The following is a 23380-nucleotide window of genomic DNA, read 5'->3' as shown; positions in this document are numbered from 1 at the left end:
GGTTTCATGTTAAATTTTTTTGTTATGAGTTTATTTACAGCACATTCAGAGCACGAATTTTATAACCAGCAACATAAAAAACAAAACAACATCACGTTTTTTTAAACGACCTGATGTAGAAATGATATGTGCCAGGAATATAAAAAGAACAATTATGTACCTATTGAGATATAAACTTTTAAGTATGTACATAACTTAACTGTGGCGACATCTTAAGCAGACCCTCGACGTGGACGGTGTGTTTTCGTTAAAACGATCCCTGTTCAAACAGGATGATTCACGGGTTAAGCTTGGAGATATATCGACAGCCATTTTCTTGTTCGTGTCAAGTACCATCGCTGTTTATGGCCTGATAAACTACCCGGTCCTCGAGTCATAAATAATACACCTACCGGTATATAGTGACTTACTGGCCGTGGCATCTCGCGTGTCTACCCTGACAACCGCCACTTTACGTACATACAACATATAACATTTACCACAGAGCTTCCGGTTACCTATATAAGACAGCTATCGAATCAGCATATTACTTATACTTTTAGAAATTGACTTCCGTGTACCTACTGTCCGCTAATCATACCATATATCATATGACATTCGTCATATGGTTTTCGTCAAACTACCCTATATACATGTACCTATCGATTCAGAAAATTACCATTTGAAAATGACTTCTGGTTACCTACTCTGTACACTAACTAATACGATGTATCCCATAGGACTTCCGGTTACCTACTCTGTAGACTAACCAATACGATGTATCCCATAGGACTTCCGGTTACCTACTCTGTACACTAACTAATACGATGTATCCCATAGGACTTCCGGTTACCTACTCTGTACACTAACCAATACGATGTATCCCATAGGACCTCCGGTTACCTAATCTAGACAACTATCGATGCAGCATGTTCCCTTTGGGAAAAGACTTCCGGTTACCGACTTAAGGCAGAATATTACCTTTAGAAATGGATTTCCGGTAAATTCCTATGTACGCTTACGGATATGATACATCTAATCGGACTCTATGTTGCATTTAGACTTAGACATAGCCGACCGACTTGACATTCATGTCATTTGTAGAATATTTGAGCATGTACTTCTTGATTCCGGAAATAGAATGTACTTCCGTTTGGCAAAAGTATCCACCTACAAGCTAAGTTTATTTTGAACACAAACAGTAATTGGAAGTTTATTTTTGGGAGCTTTCGGAAACGTCTGTTTCCTTTGTGAAGCAAAGAGTGCAGATGACTGTTGTCTCGACTCCATACCGCTGAAAATAACTCAATAAGCCTCATTTGACAATAAAAAGTCAGTAAGTCAGTAATCAGAAAATACCGAGACATTTCACCAGGTAACACTGTAATACTACAGGCAGTCAGAGGGACGGGTAATATGTTTACCCATTCCGCACCTTAGTGGATGTTAATGTGGGTTCATAAAGATGACTCATCTGGTGCCCCCCTCGTCTCTGTTCATCAATTCATCTTCCATCCTAATCCAGATGGATTCTTTTTAAAATGATAGTAAATGTTAGAAAAATAGCACAGATATGTACTTTTAAATAAATCCATTTATAGTATTTCCCAGCAGGTGTTTGGGCCTACCATTGACACGGTAAGAAGTTAATGCTCAATCGGTGATCGCGGATCACATGCACCATATGTGGTGAAAGAAGATCAAGTTCTAAGTAATGTTATTTCGAAGCATGATACTTCCCTAATACATACAAACGTCATAGGCGAAATATCCATATTTCTAAGTTCTTTGAAGGTGGTGCTAACACATGTACATGTATTTGACAATAAAAAGCTACCCAATTCCTAATTCTTGTGAAGGGAAAGGACATTTTCATTAATGTCCGCTTTACATTGTACATGCATATAATTCCAAAATTAATGTGCACATTTTCAAAGCCAATAAAACAGTTTTAACGACAAATGTTTTGGGAAAAGAGATGTCACTCGATTGGCTGATTAAATTTTTCGTCTCTTTATGATTTGCTTTCATACATGAACCATCTGAACTTTAGGAATTACCGCCCTTCTACTTCTTTACTTTTTCTGATCAATATTTGAAAATTTAGTTAATCAATTAAGATGAATGCGATAAACAACCATCATTCGCCGTGGAGCCTCTATGTCGATACCATAAAGCTGATTTCACCTCGACAGGAGCCGGAAGTCCGACGATCGATAGGTGTCTAGTCCTGTATCTTCACATAAAGACAAAGTCCGCTATATTTGACGCTGCACTTTATGACGAATCTGAAGTGCTGAGAGGAAGTGACGGGGGAGATAGGGGACTATAAGCTGTATCTGTAGAGTCGTTAACAGCGAGACTCTGGCCGGTAAGCGCACCTTGAGACCTGTACATGCCTCGTGTGTTTTATCGATTATATTGTTATCTTTCCTTGAAGGACTAAGTCCCGCGAGATGTTTGAACCCTAATCTTGACCCCTCAAATAGGAGTACACCAACCAGAAGCAGTACTCAAGTCGGAGATTTTGTTTGACATGTGAAAGCGTAGCATTATGTTCAACATGAAATCAAATTCCATAAATATTAATGTTAATAACATGTTAATATACGATTTCTGTCCTATTATGTAGCGCTTACTCGCTATGGTGCTTCCCAATATAAAACGTTTCTGTCTTTTAGGTATATGAATCACCTCATATGCACAATTCTTGGGTCGATACCAAAGGGGTAATATTTACATAAAAATAACAAAATAACACTGAAACAAGCAACAAGTTCGTTTGTTATTGTATTAGAATTGTTCGAACTGCTTGTAAATGATATCTGTAATCACAAAATATCGAAGATCCTTTTAATCACATCACTAATGGTCCAGTCACACATTCACGGGTCGTCTCGCCGGATCCACTACGGATGGAAACTCACGGATGACCCCGGAATAGTCTTTCCGTGGTCCGCTTCGGATGCACCACGGTTTGACTACGGATAGGCGCTAGCGCTAGTTGACAACGGGGAGTAATACGGATGCGTGATCTAACCGTGCGAACATGTCAGGGGGCACAACTCCTACAGTAAATGTACACTTCAAAGTTGTATACAAGATGTACAAGATACAAGAAATTTTATTTAACGTCGCAGATATCAAACAGAGAAACATTAGCGCTGTAGTGCTATTTTTGCGACAAACATGATAAAAAAGCAAACAGAAAACAACAAATCAAGCAATACACTATCACAGAAAGCTAGCACATAATCAGCGAGTAAAACGTACAATAACATAGTATGAAGATGACGCGTGCGTAGTAAAATGTGATCTACATAAAATAACGTAATAAAGAATTTGCTTGAATACATTATTAGCTTTTTTTAGGAGTATTTTACTATTTAGTTAAGGATCTTTGCAATATTTTAAATATTAATTCTGCAGACTTCCTACCCAATTCCAATTAGGTATTTCATTTACTTTCATTTGACGATCTTATTCTGAGGAATGAACGGTTAGGCTATCAGAAGCTCTTTTTCATAATATATATATATTCGTAAGTCAACCTAGAATATTGATAGACACAGATTTTGCCAAAACGTTACTAATAGTATTTTTAAAAAAGTTTCTGGAACATCAAGTTTAATCCTTTGGCAAACAATCGCTGCCTTAAGCTTCAATTTTATGCATTTTAGGGGTATCACCGGCGCGTGTGTTTATTAATAGAGTTCATTAAGTTGAGTCCGGTTCACTTGGACGTTTCGTTATACCAGTCAGTTCATGGAAATAACTGGAAGTGTTTTGTTCCATTTGTTAAAAACTACATTTGTATATATATATATATAAATCTTTTATTTAAAATAGTTACCAAGAATTTGTATTGCTGAAAAATTGCTACATCATACATGAAAAGTGTTCCATTCTTGGTACCGCTTCATTTCCTCAAGTTAAAAGCAAAATTACCAAAATCTTTTTTTTTTCGCAAGCTATATTGATCCTTTTCATTGTAAAGACGACTAGGAACTTTCCTTTAAATAATAATACACAAAAAATAAATAACAGATATTCATCTTAGTATTTTGATTGGTCTCATGTGCCGTAAAATGTATACATGTATTAATGTATGCATAAAAGGTCTTAAATGCTGCACGTGGTTAAGCAAACGACCAACATGTGCTATGGTCATTTTTCCATACATTTCCCTGCTCAAAAAGAAATCCTCTACTGGTACCAAATAATATTGTAATTATACTATCCTTTCTGCGTTACACTGTTAGGCAACTTAGTTGACAGTCATCCGACCACAAGCGATCATTCGTAACATGCCGGGTATATGCACGTTGTAAGGGAAATAACTCGAGTTTATGCTAAACGCTGAGAAAAAGAAAAGCAAACTATGAATCTAAATAGCCACACTCTCTTTTTATCTTATACATAATATGTAAATTTAATCTTGAGTAATTATAGATTATGCATATAGTTCGTTCTAAAACCTTATACCGAATGGTGTATATATATGTATCGCTGGACACCCAAATCATTTTCTGGATAACGAGACTCCCCTGACGACACACAGATTGCGTGTAAACCGAATACAGATCACTTGGTGTACGATATATAAGAACACACTATTCTTAGGTCCACATTCCCTTAATTACTTTTCATAAACTTGTCATGTCTAATTTTATAATATTTCAAAACGATATTTAAAATATAACATGGTATATACCTTAGACCAAAGGAGTTTACGGTTCAATTACCATGCCGTGACTGAAATTGATTTGATTTAGGATATAGTGTATAGCCGGATTGTGTACATGAACACATATGTAAGAAGCGGTCACTTATTTATGTTTGTTGTTTTGTTATTTTTTTCTGTGTAAAGATAGTTAAACTAAATTAAATCATATTTATTGAAAACTGAATACAAACACTCGTGAACACGATTAATGTGATGTTTGACTTTATACTCAGTGTCTAGTTAAAACTCGGCCTAGTTTACTACTTCTCGTCATTGATCGTCTATGTAGTAACGATCGTCTACCTTGACACCTGTGTCAATACCACATTATGTGTCGATTAAAATCAACAATAATGGATATTATTACAATGGACTACAAGATCAACCAAGGTCATGACAATAAACAGCATCAAGCAAAGATCATGATAATAAACAACGTCAACAAAGATCATGATAATAAACAACGTCCACAAAGATCATGATAATAAACAACGTCAACAAAGGTTATGCCAATAAACAACATCGACTATGGTCATAAAAATAAACAAAATAAACAAAGATCATGCCGATGGACAACATCAACTAATTTCATGATAATGAAACATATCAACCAACGTCATGATAAAAAAACAACATCAACTAGAGAAGGTCAACACAATAAACAATATCAACCTAAATCATGACAATAAACAACATCAACCGAGATCATGATAATAAACAACATCAACCGAAATAATGACAATAAACAACATCAACCAATATCATGATGATAAACAACATCAACCGAAATCATGACAATAAACAACATCAACCGACATCATGATAATAAACAACATCAACCGAAATCATGACAATAAACAACGCCAACAAATATCATGACAATAAACAACATCAACCGAAATCATGACAATAAACAACATCAACCGAAATCATGACAATAAACAACAAATATCATGATAATGAAAAATCAACCAAGATCAAAATAATATACAACGTCAACTAATTAAGGTCATGACAATAAACAGCAAATATCATGATAATGAAAAATTAACCAAGATCATAATAATATACATCAACTAACTAAGGTCATGACAATGAACAACGTCAACAAAGATCAAGATAATAAACAACATCAACCGAAATCATGACAATAAACAACATCAACCGAAATCATGACAATAAACAACATCAACCAAGATCATGATAATTAACAACATCAACCGAAATCATGACAATAAACAACATCAACCAAGATCATGATAATAAACAACATTAACCGAAATCATGACAATAAACAACATCAACCAAGATCATGATAATAAACAACATTAACCGAAATCATGACAATAAACAACATCAACCAAGATCATGATAATAAACAACATTAACCGAAATCATGACAATAAACAACATCAACCAAGATCATGATAATAAACAACATTAACCGAAATCATGACAATAAACAACATCAACCAAGATCATGATAATAAACAACATTAACCGAAATCATGACAATAAACAACATCAACCAAGATCATGATAATAAACAACATTAACCGAAATCATGACAATAAACAACATCAACCAAGATCATGATAATAAATAAAATAAACCAAGGTCCTGGCAATGGACAACGTCAACCAAGGGTATGCGATAATCAACATCCACTTACTAAGGTCATGATAAAAACAGCGTCAGCAAAGATCATGGCAATGGACAACATCCACACAAAAGGTCATAAAAATAGACTACAATAATTCATAATATTACAATGTAACCTTGGCATTCTACCAATCATGTACTTATGTAATCATGGATATACAATGTATGTATAATTTAATGTACTTGGTATACGGCGCAACTATTGTAATTATATACTTCTGTAAGCTGTAAGTTTCAGTTAAGGGAATACGTATGTCATTATGTCTGGACATCAAAAGTAATATTCGAGTGTCTGTACATACACGATATAACAACGAATCTCCATATACGATTGTTTGTGACGTCATCTCAACCACAAAGCCCATATAACGAAAGCTTATGTCATACTACGACAAATAACGTCTTAGGATATCACAGGTATACAAAACTCCATTCGTAACAAAGCATAGTCTTTAATACTCATGTTTCTGCTACAATTATAATTTATAAACTGTATTTACTACACGTTGACCATTTGATGTGATGTTAATCGCGACAATAAATTTAACAGTAAGTGAAAGAGAAACAGGAAGCCATTGTGGTAGGCGTACGAATGTAGGTCAGATCAGCTGATATATAAATCGACAGGTATATCACTTGTACTCTATCAGCAATTACTGAAAACGTAGAGCATGTAGGTGATATACAGTCACTGAATCAGAAATAATCAGTCAGTAAAACTATGTTATCAATTCACTGTGCAGTAGATCGACTATAAAGATCAGGATTGCAGAATATGAAAAGCGTACAAAGAATGTACTGGTTGCGTAGCAGACAGTGTCAGATCTGATTCACTGGTAAGCCTGGCGATCCTTCTTCATGCTTTATAGATATCAAATACCAATGTTCACCGGTTGAGTCTTATTTCACACATAACATGTTTGAGTCAACAAAAGTTCTTTTATAACAATAGTTATTTGAAAGAATGAAAGCACTGCAAATATTTTAATTGTACGTTATCGGTAATTAAGTACCTGTAGGTATAGCAGCATGTGAGTTGACAAAAAACGCAAACCAATAATTACGATGTGGTACAAAGGTGAAATGGAGATTTAAATGAACCTTGTCTCAATCACTGGATTATTCAATTAACTCAAACTTAACCTCGTCCTGACATCGATTGGGACTCTGAGTCTCGTCAAGATTATTTGAACCCTGCAACGCTACCACACTTACTCATTACAGGTCATGCGACCTTTTATACGTATGAGGAGCGTGGGAATCACACATGTTAATCAATTAGTCTCAAAATAGGCGATATATGAATGGAGGTTTTGTTTGGGACAAAAAAAAATACAAATGTCTGCTTCCTAAATTCAAATACTTGGGAACACTATACATATATTGCTCTTATGGTAAGGAAACACGATTCTTTGTTTCCCGAGATAAATTTCCCGAGGGCTGAAACATCATTAATACCGAGAAAACAAAGAAATGTGTTTCCCTTCGGGCAAGGACAAAACCTATTTTATTATACCGATAATACCGATTATAAAACAATAACCACGGAATTAGATTAGACCAGTATGATTTAAATTTGAATTCTATCTTTTTCAGCTAACCAAAATGAAACTTGCTGTTCCAGGGACAGCTCGAGCACCAGTGTTCCTGTTGACAGCACCACTAGCTCAGATCTGTTTTTCTACAAGCCCACTCGTTAAAGCTATTATGTTGTCAGCAACAATTTTCAGCACCACTTAAATCATCAATATATTCCTAAAAGATTGATATTCAACTTCTTTGTAAGAAGTGCTTAAGCTTTTTGTGACTTTACTCCAAAGAACTCTTGTTTGGTAACTTTTTGTTTTTTTGTTTTTCAAGACATTTTTTCTTTAACTGATTTAGATGTGTCCGCTGTGTTAAAAAGAGAACAATTATTAAAGAAGCTTCATCCAGTTCGAATAAGTCCTGAGCTTAAAACACAGTATACACTTGTATACAGATTAAAGGTTGCGGTTCACATATATGCAATTATTATTATCTTTCAAAATTGATGTGTTGTTAGTTTTGTTACTCAATAGTATCATTACTATTTATGTGAGAAAGTTGGAATATGTTTCATATGAATCACACTTAGATAGAACCAAGAGCCTGTAACATATGCTTTTGCTATAGGTTAACAAAATAAAGAGATGTTATCTAAGTCCGTGCAATAACACAACAGTGAAAATGGCCAGGCTTCCGCGCCATGGTCGTCTATTGCGGTCACTCGGAACACATCTTTCAAGAGAGGCTCCGAATAAGTGAAACATGATAGAGGAATCACGAGAGCGTGAGGGGAACATATTGTTTTATTCTCCTGTCATATGCCCAATACAATACAATCAGACACGCTATTATATAGATGAGGTATAATAACGTGATTTCTTTCCTCTCCAACCTACATTTAGTACGGCGGTATGCCCCTTGGCTCCTCCCGTTCGAGTGTTACTAATAACCGGAAGGACCGTTATGCTTCCTTGTCCAGGTTACTAACATTTGAGTAAGATAAAACAAATTGCCTTTCGGTTGCCCATCTATTGTCAACATCGGCGTCGCATAACCTTACCTAAGACTCAAACCTTTAACAAAGGGAAAGTCCACAGACAAATCAGGTTGGGGGTGGGGGGAGCGGGGCGGTGTCAGGGTGTCCAGAGACTGTTTCCGTTTCAACGGAGAGGATTACAGAGACTGTTCCGACGGGGGTTTCCGAAACTCTCCATAATGAGTGGGTATCTGAGACTCTTTGGAAGGAGGGGGTCGAGAGATTCTTGAGAGAGGGGTAGTTTCTGATACTTTTCCAGTGGAGGGTAATATATGGCAATTAATGGCTACTGGTATTGTGATAATCAAATACTAAGTTGCACAGGGGATATTGAATCCACTTGAAACTGCGATGAGATGACAAGGAACTATAGGTCAATCACATTGATGTGAATGTTTTCGAAGGGAGATAATCCGGTCGACAAACATCTCAGGTCGATGCCCAAACAAAGTGACCCAGCAGAATGTCATCCAATACCGCTTTGTTTACCGTTCAGCACAGAGAGTCAGCCACTTCCACTCCCATTGTATGTACTGAGTATTTATCTAACAACGCTATCCGACATTCAGCTAATATCAAATTACAGTTGATTATTATTTAATAGAATAAGTGTGGCTTGCCGTCGTGAAACTCGCCTGCTATATGATGTCCAAGATTCATAGTCACTTAAACCAGGGCCCAGACTATAAAAGGAAAGAGGCGGAGCCTAAATTTGAAAATGTCTGGTTTTTAGCAGCAGTTAAGTGCTCAGACAATTTTTTCATTAAAATCAAAAGTTTCCGGAAAAATAACAAATAAATTTCCCCAAAAAATATCTTGGGTTAAGTACAATCCTGGATGGAAACGAACGAGTCTCCCATTTATAACACTAATTGATGATGACATCCGTGCACATGTCAAATTAATCTGTAACGCATACATGGCTATTTTCTGGATCTCGTTCACATGTTTTATAAACATCTATACCCTTGATAAAACAATAACAAAACAAATTCCTTACACAAGACGACTTTAACAGCATTTTGTGTAAGATTATTTTCTAGCTCACCAATTTCGCGTAACATTAAGGCCGCTTGTCTGTCGTGTGGCAGTGATTAAGTTGTACATTAGAGAGTTATTGTACTTGTAAACAGCAGGGGAGATTATCGTACCGTGTTTATTCTATACAATATCCAAATATTTTGTCATCATTACGGGTCTAATTACCTGTGAAATAATTATCAATCTAATTACCTGTGACACTTTGTACAGGTATCAACTGAACCTAAGAGCTATAAGGGAAGGCACAGCGGTGGGTAGCTTATAAAGATTAATTATTTATCAAAATAATTTAAATTCTACTCTAGATAGGTAATTTCCCGATTTTAGATAATGCTTGACTCTGGTTAAGTGTAAAACTGTTATAATGATCACATTACGTAATTGAAACCGTCAATAAGATATCATCACTTGAGTTAGCAAACTTCCAATATTCACTGATAAGGACATCAGCTTTTCCTGATTTATGGGCATTTTATACTTATTACATTTTGATACACTTTGTGTGTAGAACTTAATGTAATCCCCCATCACCGGTTATGTAAGACAGTATAGGACCAGCAGTTATTGGGCTGGCTAAATTCACCAGGAATTATTACACTGCATGTTCATGTATTAAGATTCAATCCCTGTCATGTCAATAAATTTATCTTCTACCTATATGAGACTAAAATTTTGATGAGTAAGTTTTCTTCTCACCTTTAAAGAGAAACAAGAGTCAGAATAAATACACCCGTAAATAAACACGTGATAGCAATTCTATAAATTGATAAAGGAATATCAATACTGAAAATTGTTATTCTATAAGAAAAAAAAAAACATCACATAAGGAAAGGATAAGTTCAAATCGGGAACCGTCGGCATTCTCCGTAAACTAGGAAATAAAATCTCGTTTACGGAAATTGTCGTGCGGTTTTGACAGCCATGTTGCTTTCTTGCACATGCTCAATGCATCAATATGGTTGCCAATAGCAACTGTTCCATATAAAGTTGCATTTGTACCTGTCTGAATGCATGTCAACAACAAAGTCACAAACGAGAAATACAGTGTGGTTCAGTACAAATCTCAACCCGATCAGACACTCAATCAAATTCGTGCAAAGTGTTTCAGGAATAAAGTAGTTTCTTATTTATTATTTTGAAAGACATAACCTGTGGGTTTAAGATATGTGTATTTTTAATTCAAGAATAGTTAGCTAAGTTTAATACCAGGGACTTCACTATACGTCCCTGTTAATACCAATATATTGAACAACGTAACTAATGCTTACACTATCACTGATTAATCTAATGTAACAACCCTGGCGGGCGCTATCAAATAATGAAGATACACAGCGCGTGCTAGACTATGATTATTATACATAATATATTACGGGCTTATACAGAGACCAAATCCTAGTTACCATCTCTGTTTTTCCAAGAAAATGCACAACAAATAGAAAAATAGTTTCAGATAACTTCAGCTAGCATACATACAAGCAGGCGTTGGATCCAGAAATTAGGTAAAGGCGGAGGGTGATCGCGGGTTGTTTATGTGGCCTAGTGGTGGTAGGTGAGAAAGGCTAAGTCTGCTCTTTTCTAACTGTTCTAACTACAGCCTTAATTTTAAAACTTTACTTCGTTTATTTGATACTTACGTTTGTAGTATTCTGAATTATAAGTTTGGGGTTCTTCAAAGGGTTTGGATATCGAAAAGGTGCACTTATATTTTTGTGAGAGTATTCTGAAAGTTAAGAAATCTACGTGTAATGCAGTGGTGTATTTGTAATTGGGACGGTATCCATTAGAATGTATCAGGAAGTATAGAATGATAAAAAAAACCTAGTTTAAATTAATAGACACGAAAAACTGTATTATGAGCACCTCGTATTCTTTTTTAAGTGATAGTAAAACAGGTAATTGTTTTCACTGGGTAAATAACGTAAACACACAATCTATTTTCTCTCGGCTTTGGAGATGTATGGACATGACCCTATACGTATAACCATAAAAGTATATCGTGCCTAATAAAGCAAAGAATTTTTGATCAAAGGCAACACTATTTAACTGGTTCACTTGAGTCTCCAACGAAATGTATTCTATATAAGCATTTGGCAAATCGCTTTTCCCTGTAGTATTATTTGACACAGTATATGCCAAATACATATCGACTTGGTTTATCGAAATTACGCTTGTCTGCACATAACTTAGCTTTTGAGACAGGGCGATATAATAATATAGCGAGAGAACAAAGAATCTGTACTATATGTAATTCAGACAAAGAAGATGAACATCATTTTATTATAACATGTAACTGGTATCATGACTTACGATTGAAATACATGACAAGTTTTTATTGGCGTAAACCATCTATGAGTGAAATTGTGCAACTTTATGTGTGGACAATATGATAATTCTTCGTAAATTAGGCAGATATGTTATTGAAGCAAACAAGAGAAGGCGTTTAGAGTAAATAGTAATTCTTGTTTAGCTAGTTATTATCATGTATAGTCTGACGTAATGTATCATTCGTGAATGTTCCAAACCATTGTATGCATAATATTAATAGCAAAATAACTTACAAATTACCTTGATAATGTGCATTGTAATGTTACTGTATGATGACGCTGATACAAGTTTGTTGTTGTTGATGATGATGATGATGATTGATGATGATGATGTTGTTGTTGATGATGATGATGATGATTGATGATGATGATGTTGTTGTTGTTGATGATGATGATGATGATGATGATGATGATGAGTGGGAATGACGTAGATGATGTTGATGACGTAGATGATGTTGATGAGTTGTGACATTACTATATGACGATGCTGTTGTTATTTTCTTGTTTGTGTTGTTGCTGCTGCTGCTGCTGATGATGATGATGATGATGATGATGTTGATTGTGACAAATTATAAAACTAGGGTGTGTTGTGCGCATTTATATTACTAGTATATGATTGTATGTAATTACTATGCCATCTTTGTAACATACATGTTATGCTTAACCAATAAGCTGTAAAGCTTACAGAATAAAATAAACTGTAAAGCTTACAGAATAAAATAAACTGTGAAAATGATTAGAGTGTGTGGGGTTTTTTTCGTTATCCTGCATTAATACTTCCATGACACATTTTTATTGACGTCTGATATTTTCTTCGTGTTATATGTGGAAATAGTAATCTACCAAAGCGAGAATCTGCTGACTTTTGTACTCGTCAGAACTCATCATTTAAAGCTACACACATAAAACTACTTACAATGGTTACTCGGATTTGTGAAAGTACAGGTATATCCACAAATATTCAAAGATATTACGCAAACCTTTAACTACCTTTCAAAATCTAACATTTTACGACACAAATCGGACAATTAAAATAAAACTGCCCTACTTAACATGTGCACGTTTTACTATGTATTTATGAACGCTTCCTTACATTTTTAACAGTTTATGGACGTTTAACTGATTTATCATCTGTGTTGTGACTCTTCCCACTCGTACTTCGCACTCCTTAAAATATCACACTCTAGTCCTACTACTGTCATGTGATATATAACTCGCATTCATCAATGGTTTTCTATTTCGTTGAAAAGAAATATTTCGAATAGCACACGTAATATTTTCATAGATCAAGAAAAGCTATATGGCTATATTTGAAATTTTAATTATGGCAATTCAACCGCAAAAAATAATTTACAGAAAATTTAGGTCCATAATTATTTTTAATATTTATTTGGTTGGTGATTTACATTTTTTTTTTTTTGTGGAGCGAACTTGACGTTTTAAAGTCGACCTACCGCGACTGTACCAGAGGGGCGGGACCCTTACAAGGGGCGGGACCCTTACAAGGGGCGGGACCCTGACGAAATGTGTTGACATATGAATACTGAACAGTTAATTAAATGAGGACTTGTATGTACTCCTCTAACGTAAGATCTACGTCCACTAAACAGCGCAACAATAAACCGATTTTAATTATAACTTATTGTACTTTGTGACAGTTCCGGCATGCACCGGTTTTATTGTCGCCCAACCTCGCTGTATAGGGCCTAGAGACTTGTTATTTTCAATAACGATCACCCGCATACTCTAAATTATTAAGTGAACGAAGACAAACCCTGAACAGAAACAGAAATTGAAAAGAAATAATCACATCGTATTTTATTTTATTTGAAAGCATTTCAACGCATTGAAGTTTGTTGAATTGTTTAGCATAAAAAGTGTCGGATAGTTGTTTGTGATTTGGTTTTTATTATTCTGTATAATTATTTCGAAATTTTCAAAAACAGGTTTTATTGTAAATATCAATAAAAGCGGAGACTTTCTTGTTTGTGATCAACTATGTCTCAATTTGTACGAAGCTCCGACGGATTTAAACACATATCAAGTTACCATTATAATCAATTTTAAGTCACACTGTTTAAAGATAGAGAAAACAGTTCTGCCTATTATGGGATGTATAATTGACCAACGCAATTCACAAACCATCATCGTTTCTATGTTTTCGGCATCATTCATGAAAACATCGATAAAAATGCCGGCCTACAAGAGATAAAGTTGACGAAGCTCACTGCCATTTTTTTAGTCTACTTATACATGAAGTAAATAACCAGAATGTTGGTGAAAAACCGCCCCTTCTTGTACAGAAAATACACATTCGATACGTCACATTAAAAGATTTCATGATAAAAATGAAAGTAATGTACACACATTTCATCCTTCAGTTGTTCAACTATCAAAAGCAATCATTTAATGTTGTTGGTATTGAGAAGAAATATTTACACATGGCGCATATTTAAATTTAAACATAATGATAAACAGGTACCTACTAAACGGTAAGTGGTACTAGACAGATGTCAATATTTACACTCGCTCACTACATTCGTGTAGACATGTCGCGGGTCGTCAAGTCCACGTCTTCTCACGGAGACTTACTGACAGGTTTCTTACATTAGAGTGGGGTACCAGGGAGATACAAACAAAAAGTCCAGAGTTTCTGTATTCTATAACATACTCGGATATTCACTCCAATTTTAGATACCCCAAACCCTTTGGACCCCATACCCTTAGATAAAGTATAATACTTGAAAATTTGTTATGATATGTCCAGATGGAGCGTAGCCCAAGAAAAAAAAAGTTTTCTAGTTAATTCAGTGTGATCTGAAAATCGTTTAAAAATATTTTCATATTTTTTTTTCTGCGACATTTTGCTTGTTTTATTATAAAAGTCTATACATTTTAAAAATGATTCTATTTGAATAAGTATACGTTTCTCTCCCTTTTTTCGCTGTGAATTATTTTGTTGTCGTGTGTTGACATTGTGGAATATTTTGTCTTTGCTTTTGACGCTTAGGAGTATTTGCGTATTTTGTCAATGTGTGTTAACGTTGTGGTAAGTTTTGTTTTTGTGTGTGAACATCGATAGTATATTATGTCCATGTGTGTTGACGTTGTGGTATAATTTGTCCCTGTGTGTTGACGTTGTGGTATATTTTGTCCCTGTGTATTGACGTAGTGGTATAATTTGTCCCTGTGTGCTGACGTAGTGGTATAATTTGTCCCTGTGTATTAACGTTGTGGTATAATTTGTCCCTGTATATTGACGTAGTGGTATAATTTGTCTCCGTTTGTTGACGTAGTGGTATAATTTGTCCCTGTGTATTAACGTAGTGGGATACTTTGTCCCTGTGTGTTGACGGAGTGGTATAATTTGTCCCTGTGTGTTGACGTTGTGTTATAATTTGTCCTTGTGTATTGACGTAGTGGTATAATTCCCTGTGTGTTGAAGTAGTGGTATACTTTGTCCCTGTGTATTTACGTAGGGGTATAATTTTTCCCTGTGTTTTACGTAGTGGTATAATTTGTCCCTGTGTATTAACGTTGTGGTATAATTTGTCCCTGTATATTGACGTAGTGGTATAATTTGTCTCCGTTTGTTGACGTAGTGGTATAATTTGTCCCTGTGGATTGACGTAGAGGTATACTTTGTCCCTGTGTATGGACGTAGTTGTATAATTGTCCCTGTGTATTGACGGAGTGGTATAATTTGTCCCTGTGTGTTGACCTAGTGGTATAATTTGTCCCTGTGTATTGACGTAGAGGTATTCTTTGTCCCTGTGTATTGACGTAGTTGTATAATTGTCCCTGTGTATTGACGTAGTGGTACAATTTGTCCCTGTGTGTTGACGTAGTGGTATAATTTATCCCTGTGTATTGACGTAGTGGTATAATTTGCCCTGTGTATTGACGTAGTGGTATAATTTGTCCTGTGTATTGACGTAGTGGAATAATTTGTCCCTGTGTATTGACGTAGTGGTATAATGTGTCCCTGTGTGTTGACGTAGTGGTATAATTTGTATTGACGTAGTGGTATAATTTGTCCCTATGTGTTAACGTAGGGGTATAATTTGTCCCTGTGTATTGACGTAGGGTTATACTTTGGCCCTGTGTATTGACGTAGTGGTATACTTTGTCCCTATGTGTTAACGTAGTGGTATAATTTGTCCCTGTGTATTGACGTAGAGGTATTCTTTGTCCCTGTGTATTGACGTAGTTGTATAATTGCCCCTGTGTATTGACGTAGTGGTATAATTTGTCCTGTGTATTGACGTAGTGGTATAATTTGCCCTGTGTATTGACGTAGTGGTATAATTTGTCCGTGTGGATTGACGTTGTGGTATAATTTGTCCCTGTGTGTTGACGTTGTGGTATATTTTGTCCCTGTGTATTGACGTAGTGGTATAATGTGTCCCTGTGTGTTGACGTAGTGGTATAATTTGTATTGACGTAGTGGTATAATTTGTCCCTATGTGTTAACGTAGAGGTATAATTTGTCCCTGTGTATTGACGTAGGGTTATACTTTGGCCCTGTGTATTGACGTAGTGGTATACTTTGTCCCTGTGTGTTGACGTAGTGGTATAATTTATCCCTGTGTATTGACGTAGTTGTATAATTGCCCCTGTGTATTGACGTAGTGGTATAATTTGTCCCTATGTGTTAACGTAGTGGTATAATTTGTCCCTGTGGATTGACGTAGAGGTATACTTTGTCCCTGTGTATTGACGTAGTTGTATAATTTGTCCCTGTGTATTGACGGAGTGGTATAATTTGTCCCTGTGTGTTGACGTTGTGGTATATTTTGTCCCTGTGTATTGACGTAGTGGTATACTTTGTCCCTATGTGTTAACGTAGTGGTATAATTTGTCCCTGTGGATTGACGTAGAGGTATACTTTGTCCCTGTGTATTGACTTAGTTGTATAATTGTCCCTGTGTATTGACGGAGTGGTATAATTTGTCCCTGTGTGTTGACGTAGTGGTATAATTTGTATTGACGTAGTGGTATAATTTGTCCCCGTGTATTCTGTGTATTGACGTAGTGGTATAATTTGTCCCCGTGTAGTGGTATAATTTGTCCCTGTGTATTGACATAGTGGTATAATTTGTCCCTATGTGTTAACGTAGGGGTATAATTTGTCCCTGTGTATTGACGTAGTGGTATAATTTGTCCCTATGTGTTAACGTAGTGGTATAATTTGTCCCTGTGTATTGACGTAGAGGTATACTTTGTCCCTGTGTATTGACGTAGTTGTATAATTGTCCCTGTGTATTGACGTAGTGGTATAATTTGTCCCTGTGTGTTGACGTAGTGGTATAATTTGTCCCTGTGTGTTGACGTAGTGGTATAATTTGTCCCTGTGTATTAACGTAGTGGGATACTTTGTCCCTGTGTGTTGACGTAGTGGTATAATTTGTCCCTGTGTGTTGACGTAGTGGTATAATTTGTCCCTGTGTATTGACGTAGTGGTATAGTTGGCCCTGTGTGTTGATGTAGTGGTATAATTTTTCCCTGTGTGTTGACGTTATATATAATTTGTCCCTGTGTGTTGACGTAGGGATATAATTTGTCCCTGTGTGTTGACGTTGTGTTATAATTTGTCCTTGTGTATTGACGTAGTGGTATAATTTGTCCCTGTGTGTTGACGTAGTGGGGTACTTTGTCCCTGTGTGTTGACGGAGTGGTATAATTTGTCCCTGCGTATTGACGTAGTGGTATAGTTGGCCCTGTGTGTTGATGTAGTGGTATAATTTGTCCCTGTGTCTTGACGTAGTGGTATAATTTGTTCCTGTGTATTGACGTAGTGGTATAATTTGTCCCTGTATATTGACGTAGTGGTATAATTTGTCCCCGTGTATTGACGTTGTGGTATATTTTGTCCCTGTGTATTGACGTAGTGGTATAATTTGTCCCTGTGTATTGACGTAGTGGTATAATTTGTCCCTGTGTGTTGACGTAGTGGTATAATTTGTCCCTGTGTGTTGACGTAGTGGTATAATTTGTCCCCGTGTATTGACGTAGTGGTATAATTTGTCCCTGTGTGTTGACGTAGTGGTATACTTTGTCCCTGTGTGTTGACGTAGTGGTATAATTTGTCCCTGTGTGTTGACTTAGTGGTATAATTTGTCCCCGTGTATTGACGTAGTGGTATAATTTGTCCCTGTGTGTTGACGTAGTGGTATCATTTGTCCCGGTGTGTTGACGTTGTGTTATAATTTGTCCCTGTGTATTGACGTAGGGGTCTAATTTGTCCCTGTGTATTGACGTAGGGGTATAGTATGTCCCTGTGTATTGACGTTGTGTTATACTTTGTCCGTTGTAAAAACCCAGTTGTAAGACGCTAAAGCATTTTTCCGTTGATTTGTTCTGATCGTTAGATTGAAACGAAACTAAATTGATGAAATCTAATATTTGTTATTGAGATATTAACATGAAGATCTATACGTAAATGTGGGGTTTACAAACAATGGAAGGTTTGTTGTTACGTCAACATACTTCACGAGATAAATATGTGGAAACGACCTATTGTTATGATACCCATATCAACACTGAGACCTACAGATTTACCTCGGATAGTAGATTCTCATGTCATCGAAACTCCATGTCGATTTTTGTGAACAAAAGTGTAAGCACAACAGATATAAAATCGAGAAATTATTTCATTGTATATTACAATATCGCCGTACAGCTGTCACTGGGTAAATGAAGCGGACGTTTGTAATTACACTTCCCTCTACAACAATCTGTAATTGCATCCACCCGCACGCCTATCTATACATCTATATATATACACTAACAATACGTATGTGAAGATTACCGTCTAATGTACATGGGGAGGTTTAAAAAACATCTACACAATGACTGCCCGGTCATCACACCCCTCATTGGTGAATACTGTGTATACGCTTTTGTAGGACGCTTACAGTATGACTTCATTGGCGTGTGTTCATATATAACCGGTGTATCAGACGCTATTATTCCAACAGCCTGTTGGTATATGTGGAAATCGCCATTGATACGTTAAAGGATTAGTATATAACATGAATGCAGCTTAAGCTTCTGAACATATACGCCACGTTTTCCGTGTTGACAGTGCTTGTAGACTATCATTTCTGTTGTTTCTCTACATACATCTATTTTGTAAAGAGGGTAAATTAAAGTTGAGCTGAAGCCAGGACAATGCATCAATAGTCAGGACAGTATTTTATATAGATAAGCTCATCGCATATTTCTCTATAATTTTGATTTTCCATGTTCTTTGAAGTCGTGTTTCATTTTAGAACTTTCTTTAACAAACAAAACCTAATTGACTTTCAGGATTCCGAAAAGTATATTTGATATAAGATCGGATCGAATCCGTTTTTCAATCACAAAAAAATACAAATGTTTCCTTATACAAATACAAAATCCCATTTACGTGTTTACTTATATAACCCCACACCGTATTTAATCTGTTAGTGTTTGCTCACGAAAATTGGCTTGTGATACTTAAATCGAAACAACACTTTTCAAAATAGAGTTCTGTGAAATTGCGTAAATTTAATATGTGCATCGGTTTCGCAATCTTTGCGAGGTGAGTGGTACATAGAAAAACTAGTAGTGATAATGACACGTTTTCATTTCACTTTGTGAACAAGTTTTTAATCAGAGGTTATAACTCTTCCGTATATAGTAGTGCTGTAAGTATTATATAGGTCTGTATCTCGCCATATCTCTGGATTGTCTCTTTATTTAGATATACTTAGTGACGTCACTTCCTTTTTATTTTCGTTCAAAATGTCGAATCTTAAACACTTTTGCGACATGTTCCATTCGCGTTATGTATACTATTCCCAGGACCTGTTCCACAAAAAAACGTATAAAAGCATATATATATCTTGTTATCTTGTTAACAATAAACAAAGAAAATTTGCGCATGCGTACTTACCGACCCTCTGAAGGCCATGAATGGAGTCCGATGTGTCAGGAAAATGATCTCTTTCTGAGACAGATATGACATTGCTGTTGTCGGTCTAACGGGATGGCGCCGTCCGGTTTGGACGTCACAACTCTTAGGGCGGAGTTTGAGAGCTGACGTCATGCTGTTCAGTGGTGTATTGGTATACCAATATAAGGATAACTTGGTGTTATTTCCATGGAAACTGATACCAGCCTACATATTCCTGAAAAAGTGTCAAAACAGTTTTAATTTAGAAATAATGAAAATGTGTGCAATACGTTTTGGACATAACGTGGATGGCATATCATCATATCATTATCTGTCCTCTATTCAACCCTTCTCGATTGACACTTAGACATCAGCTGATTAACCAAAATATAACCCATGACCATTTTAATATAAACACATTACTTCATGGATGTCATGAATGTGATGAAGAAACCAATGCATTTGTACTACAATGTATATCAGAGTAAATTATCAACACTAAAAGATTTGTTTAATCATAACTATACCTTGTACGGTGGGGACATGGAGACACAATATATGAATTGTTTATATGTTTATATAACATACCGAAGTTGTAAGGAGAATGCTTATATAGGCTTTGCCTGATGCCTTATCCCTTTGCATATTTTTTGCAAAAAAAAAATGTTGAAATGAAATATGGCATCATAACTCAAATTCTGATAAAACAAAATAATGCAACGTAATCGTGTCAACTTTTTAGACGTTCAATAATACCAAAAATCAGATAATGTAACCAAACAACCTTGCCATGAGGGCAAAAGCGTGATCCCGACCTTTGGATGTGGGCATTAGTGTTACCTCTGCCCTGGGATAATACAAAAGCGTGACCCCGACCTTTGGATGTGGGCATTATTGTTACCTCTGCCCTGGGATAATACAATAGCGTGACCCCGACCTTTGGATGTGGGCATTAGTGTTACCTCTACCTTAGAAGTTTATAATAGCGTGACCCCGACCTTTGGATGTGACATCAGTGTTACCTCGACCTTAGAAGTTTATAACAGCGTGACCCCGACCTTTGGATGTGGGCATTAGTGTTACCTCTACCTTAGAAGTTTATAATAGCGTGACCCCGACCTATGGATGTGGGCATTAGTGTTACCTCGACCTTAGAAGTTTATAACAGCGTGACCCCGACCTTTGGATGTGGGCATTAGTGTTACCTCTACCTTGTAAGTTTATAATAGCGTGATCCCGAACTTTGGATGTGGGCATTAGTGTTACCTCTACCTTGAAAGTTTATAATAGCGTGACCCCGACCTTTGGATGTGGGCATTAGTGTAACCTCTGCCCTGGGATAATACAATAGCGTGACCCCGACCTTTGGATGTGGGCATTAGTGTTACCTTTACCTTGGAAGTTTATAATAGCATGACCCCGACCTTTGGATGTGGGCATTAGTGTTACCTCTGCCTTAGAAGTTTATAATAGCGCGACCCCGACCTTTGGATGTGGTCATTAGTGTTACCTCTACCTTTGGATGTGGGCATTAGGGGTACCTCGACCTTTGGATGGGGGCATTAGGGTTACCTCTGCCCTGGGAAAATACAATAGCGTGACCTCGACCTTTGGATGGGGGCATTAGTGTTACCTCTACCCTAGGATATTACAATAGCGTGACCCCTACCTTTGGATGTGGGCATTAATGTTACCTCTGCCCTGGGATATTACAATAGCGTGACCCCGACCTTTGGATGTGGGCATTAGTGTTACCTCGACCTTAGGATGTGGGCATTAGTGTTACCTCGACCTTTGGATGTGGGCATTAGTGTTACCTCGACCTTTGGATGTGGGCATTAGTGTTACCTCGACCTTTGGATGTGGGCATTAGTGTTACCTCTACCTTAGAAGTTTATAATAGCGTGACCCCGACCTTTGGATGTGGGCATTAGTGTTACCTCTACCTTAGAAGTTTATAATAGCGTGACCCCGACCTTTGGATGTGGGCATTAGTGTGACCTCGACCTTAGGATGTAGAAACCTTGGGAGGAGTTAATAGTGTTTACAAAAGGATGAGACGAGAGGAATAGTGTAACCCGACCACGGGATGAGACGAGAGAAATAGTGTAACCCGACCACGGGATGAGACGAGAGAAATAGTGTAACCCGACCACGGGATGAGACGAGAGAAATAGTGTAACCCGACCACGGGATGAGACGAGAGAAATAGTGTAACCCGACCACGGGATGAGACGAGAGAAATAGTGTAACCCGACCACGGGATGAGACGAGAGAAATAGTGTAACCCGACCACGGGATGAGACGAGAGAAATAGTGTAACCCGACCACGGGATGAGACGAGAGGAAAAGTGTAACCCGACCACGGGATGAGACGAGAGGAAAAGTGTAACCCGACCACGGGATGAGACGAGAGAAATAGTGTAACCCGACCACGGGATGAGACGAGAGAAATAGTGTAACCCGACCACGGGATGAGACGAGAGAAATAGTGTAACCCGACCACGGGATGAGACGAGAGGATTAGGGTAACCCGACCACGGGATGAGACGAGAGGATTAGGGTAACCCGACCACGGGATGAGACGAGAGGATTAGGGTAACCCGACCACGGGATGAGACGAGAGGAATGGTGTAACCCGACCACGGGGTGAGACGAGAGGAACAGTGTAACCCGACCACGGGATGAGACGATAGGAATAGTGTAACCCGACCACGGGATGAGACGAGAGGAACAGTGTAACCCGACCACGGGACGAGACGAGAGGAATAGTGTAACCCGACTACGGGATGAGACGAGAGGAACAGTGTAACCCGACCACGGGACGAGACGAGAGGAATAGTGTAACCCGACTACGGGATGAGACGAGAGGAACAGTGTAACCCGACCACGGGACGAGACGAGAGGAATAGTGTAACCCGACTACGGGATGAGACGAGAGGAACAGTGTAACCCCACCACGGGATGAGACGAGAGGAATAGAGTAACCCGACCACGGGATGAGACGAGAGGAATAGTGTAACCCGACCACGGGATGCGGGTAATAAAATGAACGCTATATATCAGCAAATAAACATTTGTGCAAACTTTAATTAATATAAGCAATATCTTAAACTGTTCAGATGTGACTGGAGTAGCAAATCAGAGGTTTAATGTTAAATCAA

General features: G+C 37.1%; 1 protein-coding gene across 1 annotated transcript in view; it reads right to left on the bottom strand.

Moving 5' to 3' along the window:
• The window catches only part of LOC110459901, an 82807-nt gene extending 62397 nt beyond the window's left edge, over positions 1-20410 (bottom strand). Inside the window, exon 1 of the mRNA XM_021512381.1 lies at positions 20217-20410. Within this exon, the coding sequence (XP_021368056.1) occupies positions 20217-20369 (153 nt within the window). The 5' untranslated portion in view covers positions 20370-20410. The remainder of the gene's footprint in view (positions 1-20216) is intronic.
• Positions 20411-23380: the final 2970 nt, after the last annotated feature.

This window comes from Mizuhopecten yessoensis, unplaced genomic scaffold (assembly GCF_002113885.1).
Source record: "Mizuhopecten yessoensis strain PY_sf001 unplaced genomic scaffold, ASM211388v2 scaffold10275, whole genome shotgun sequence".
NCBI lineage: Eukaryota > Metazoa > Mollusca > Bivalvia > Pectinida > Pectinidae > Mizuhopecten > Mizuhopecten yessoensis.
Note: the sequence above shows the minus strand (reverse complement) of the source record. Positions and strands in the feature narration are given on the sequence as shown.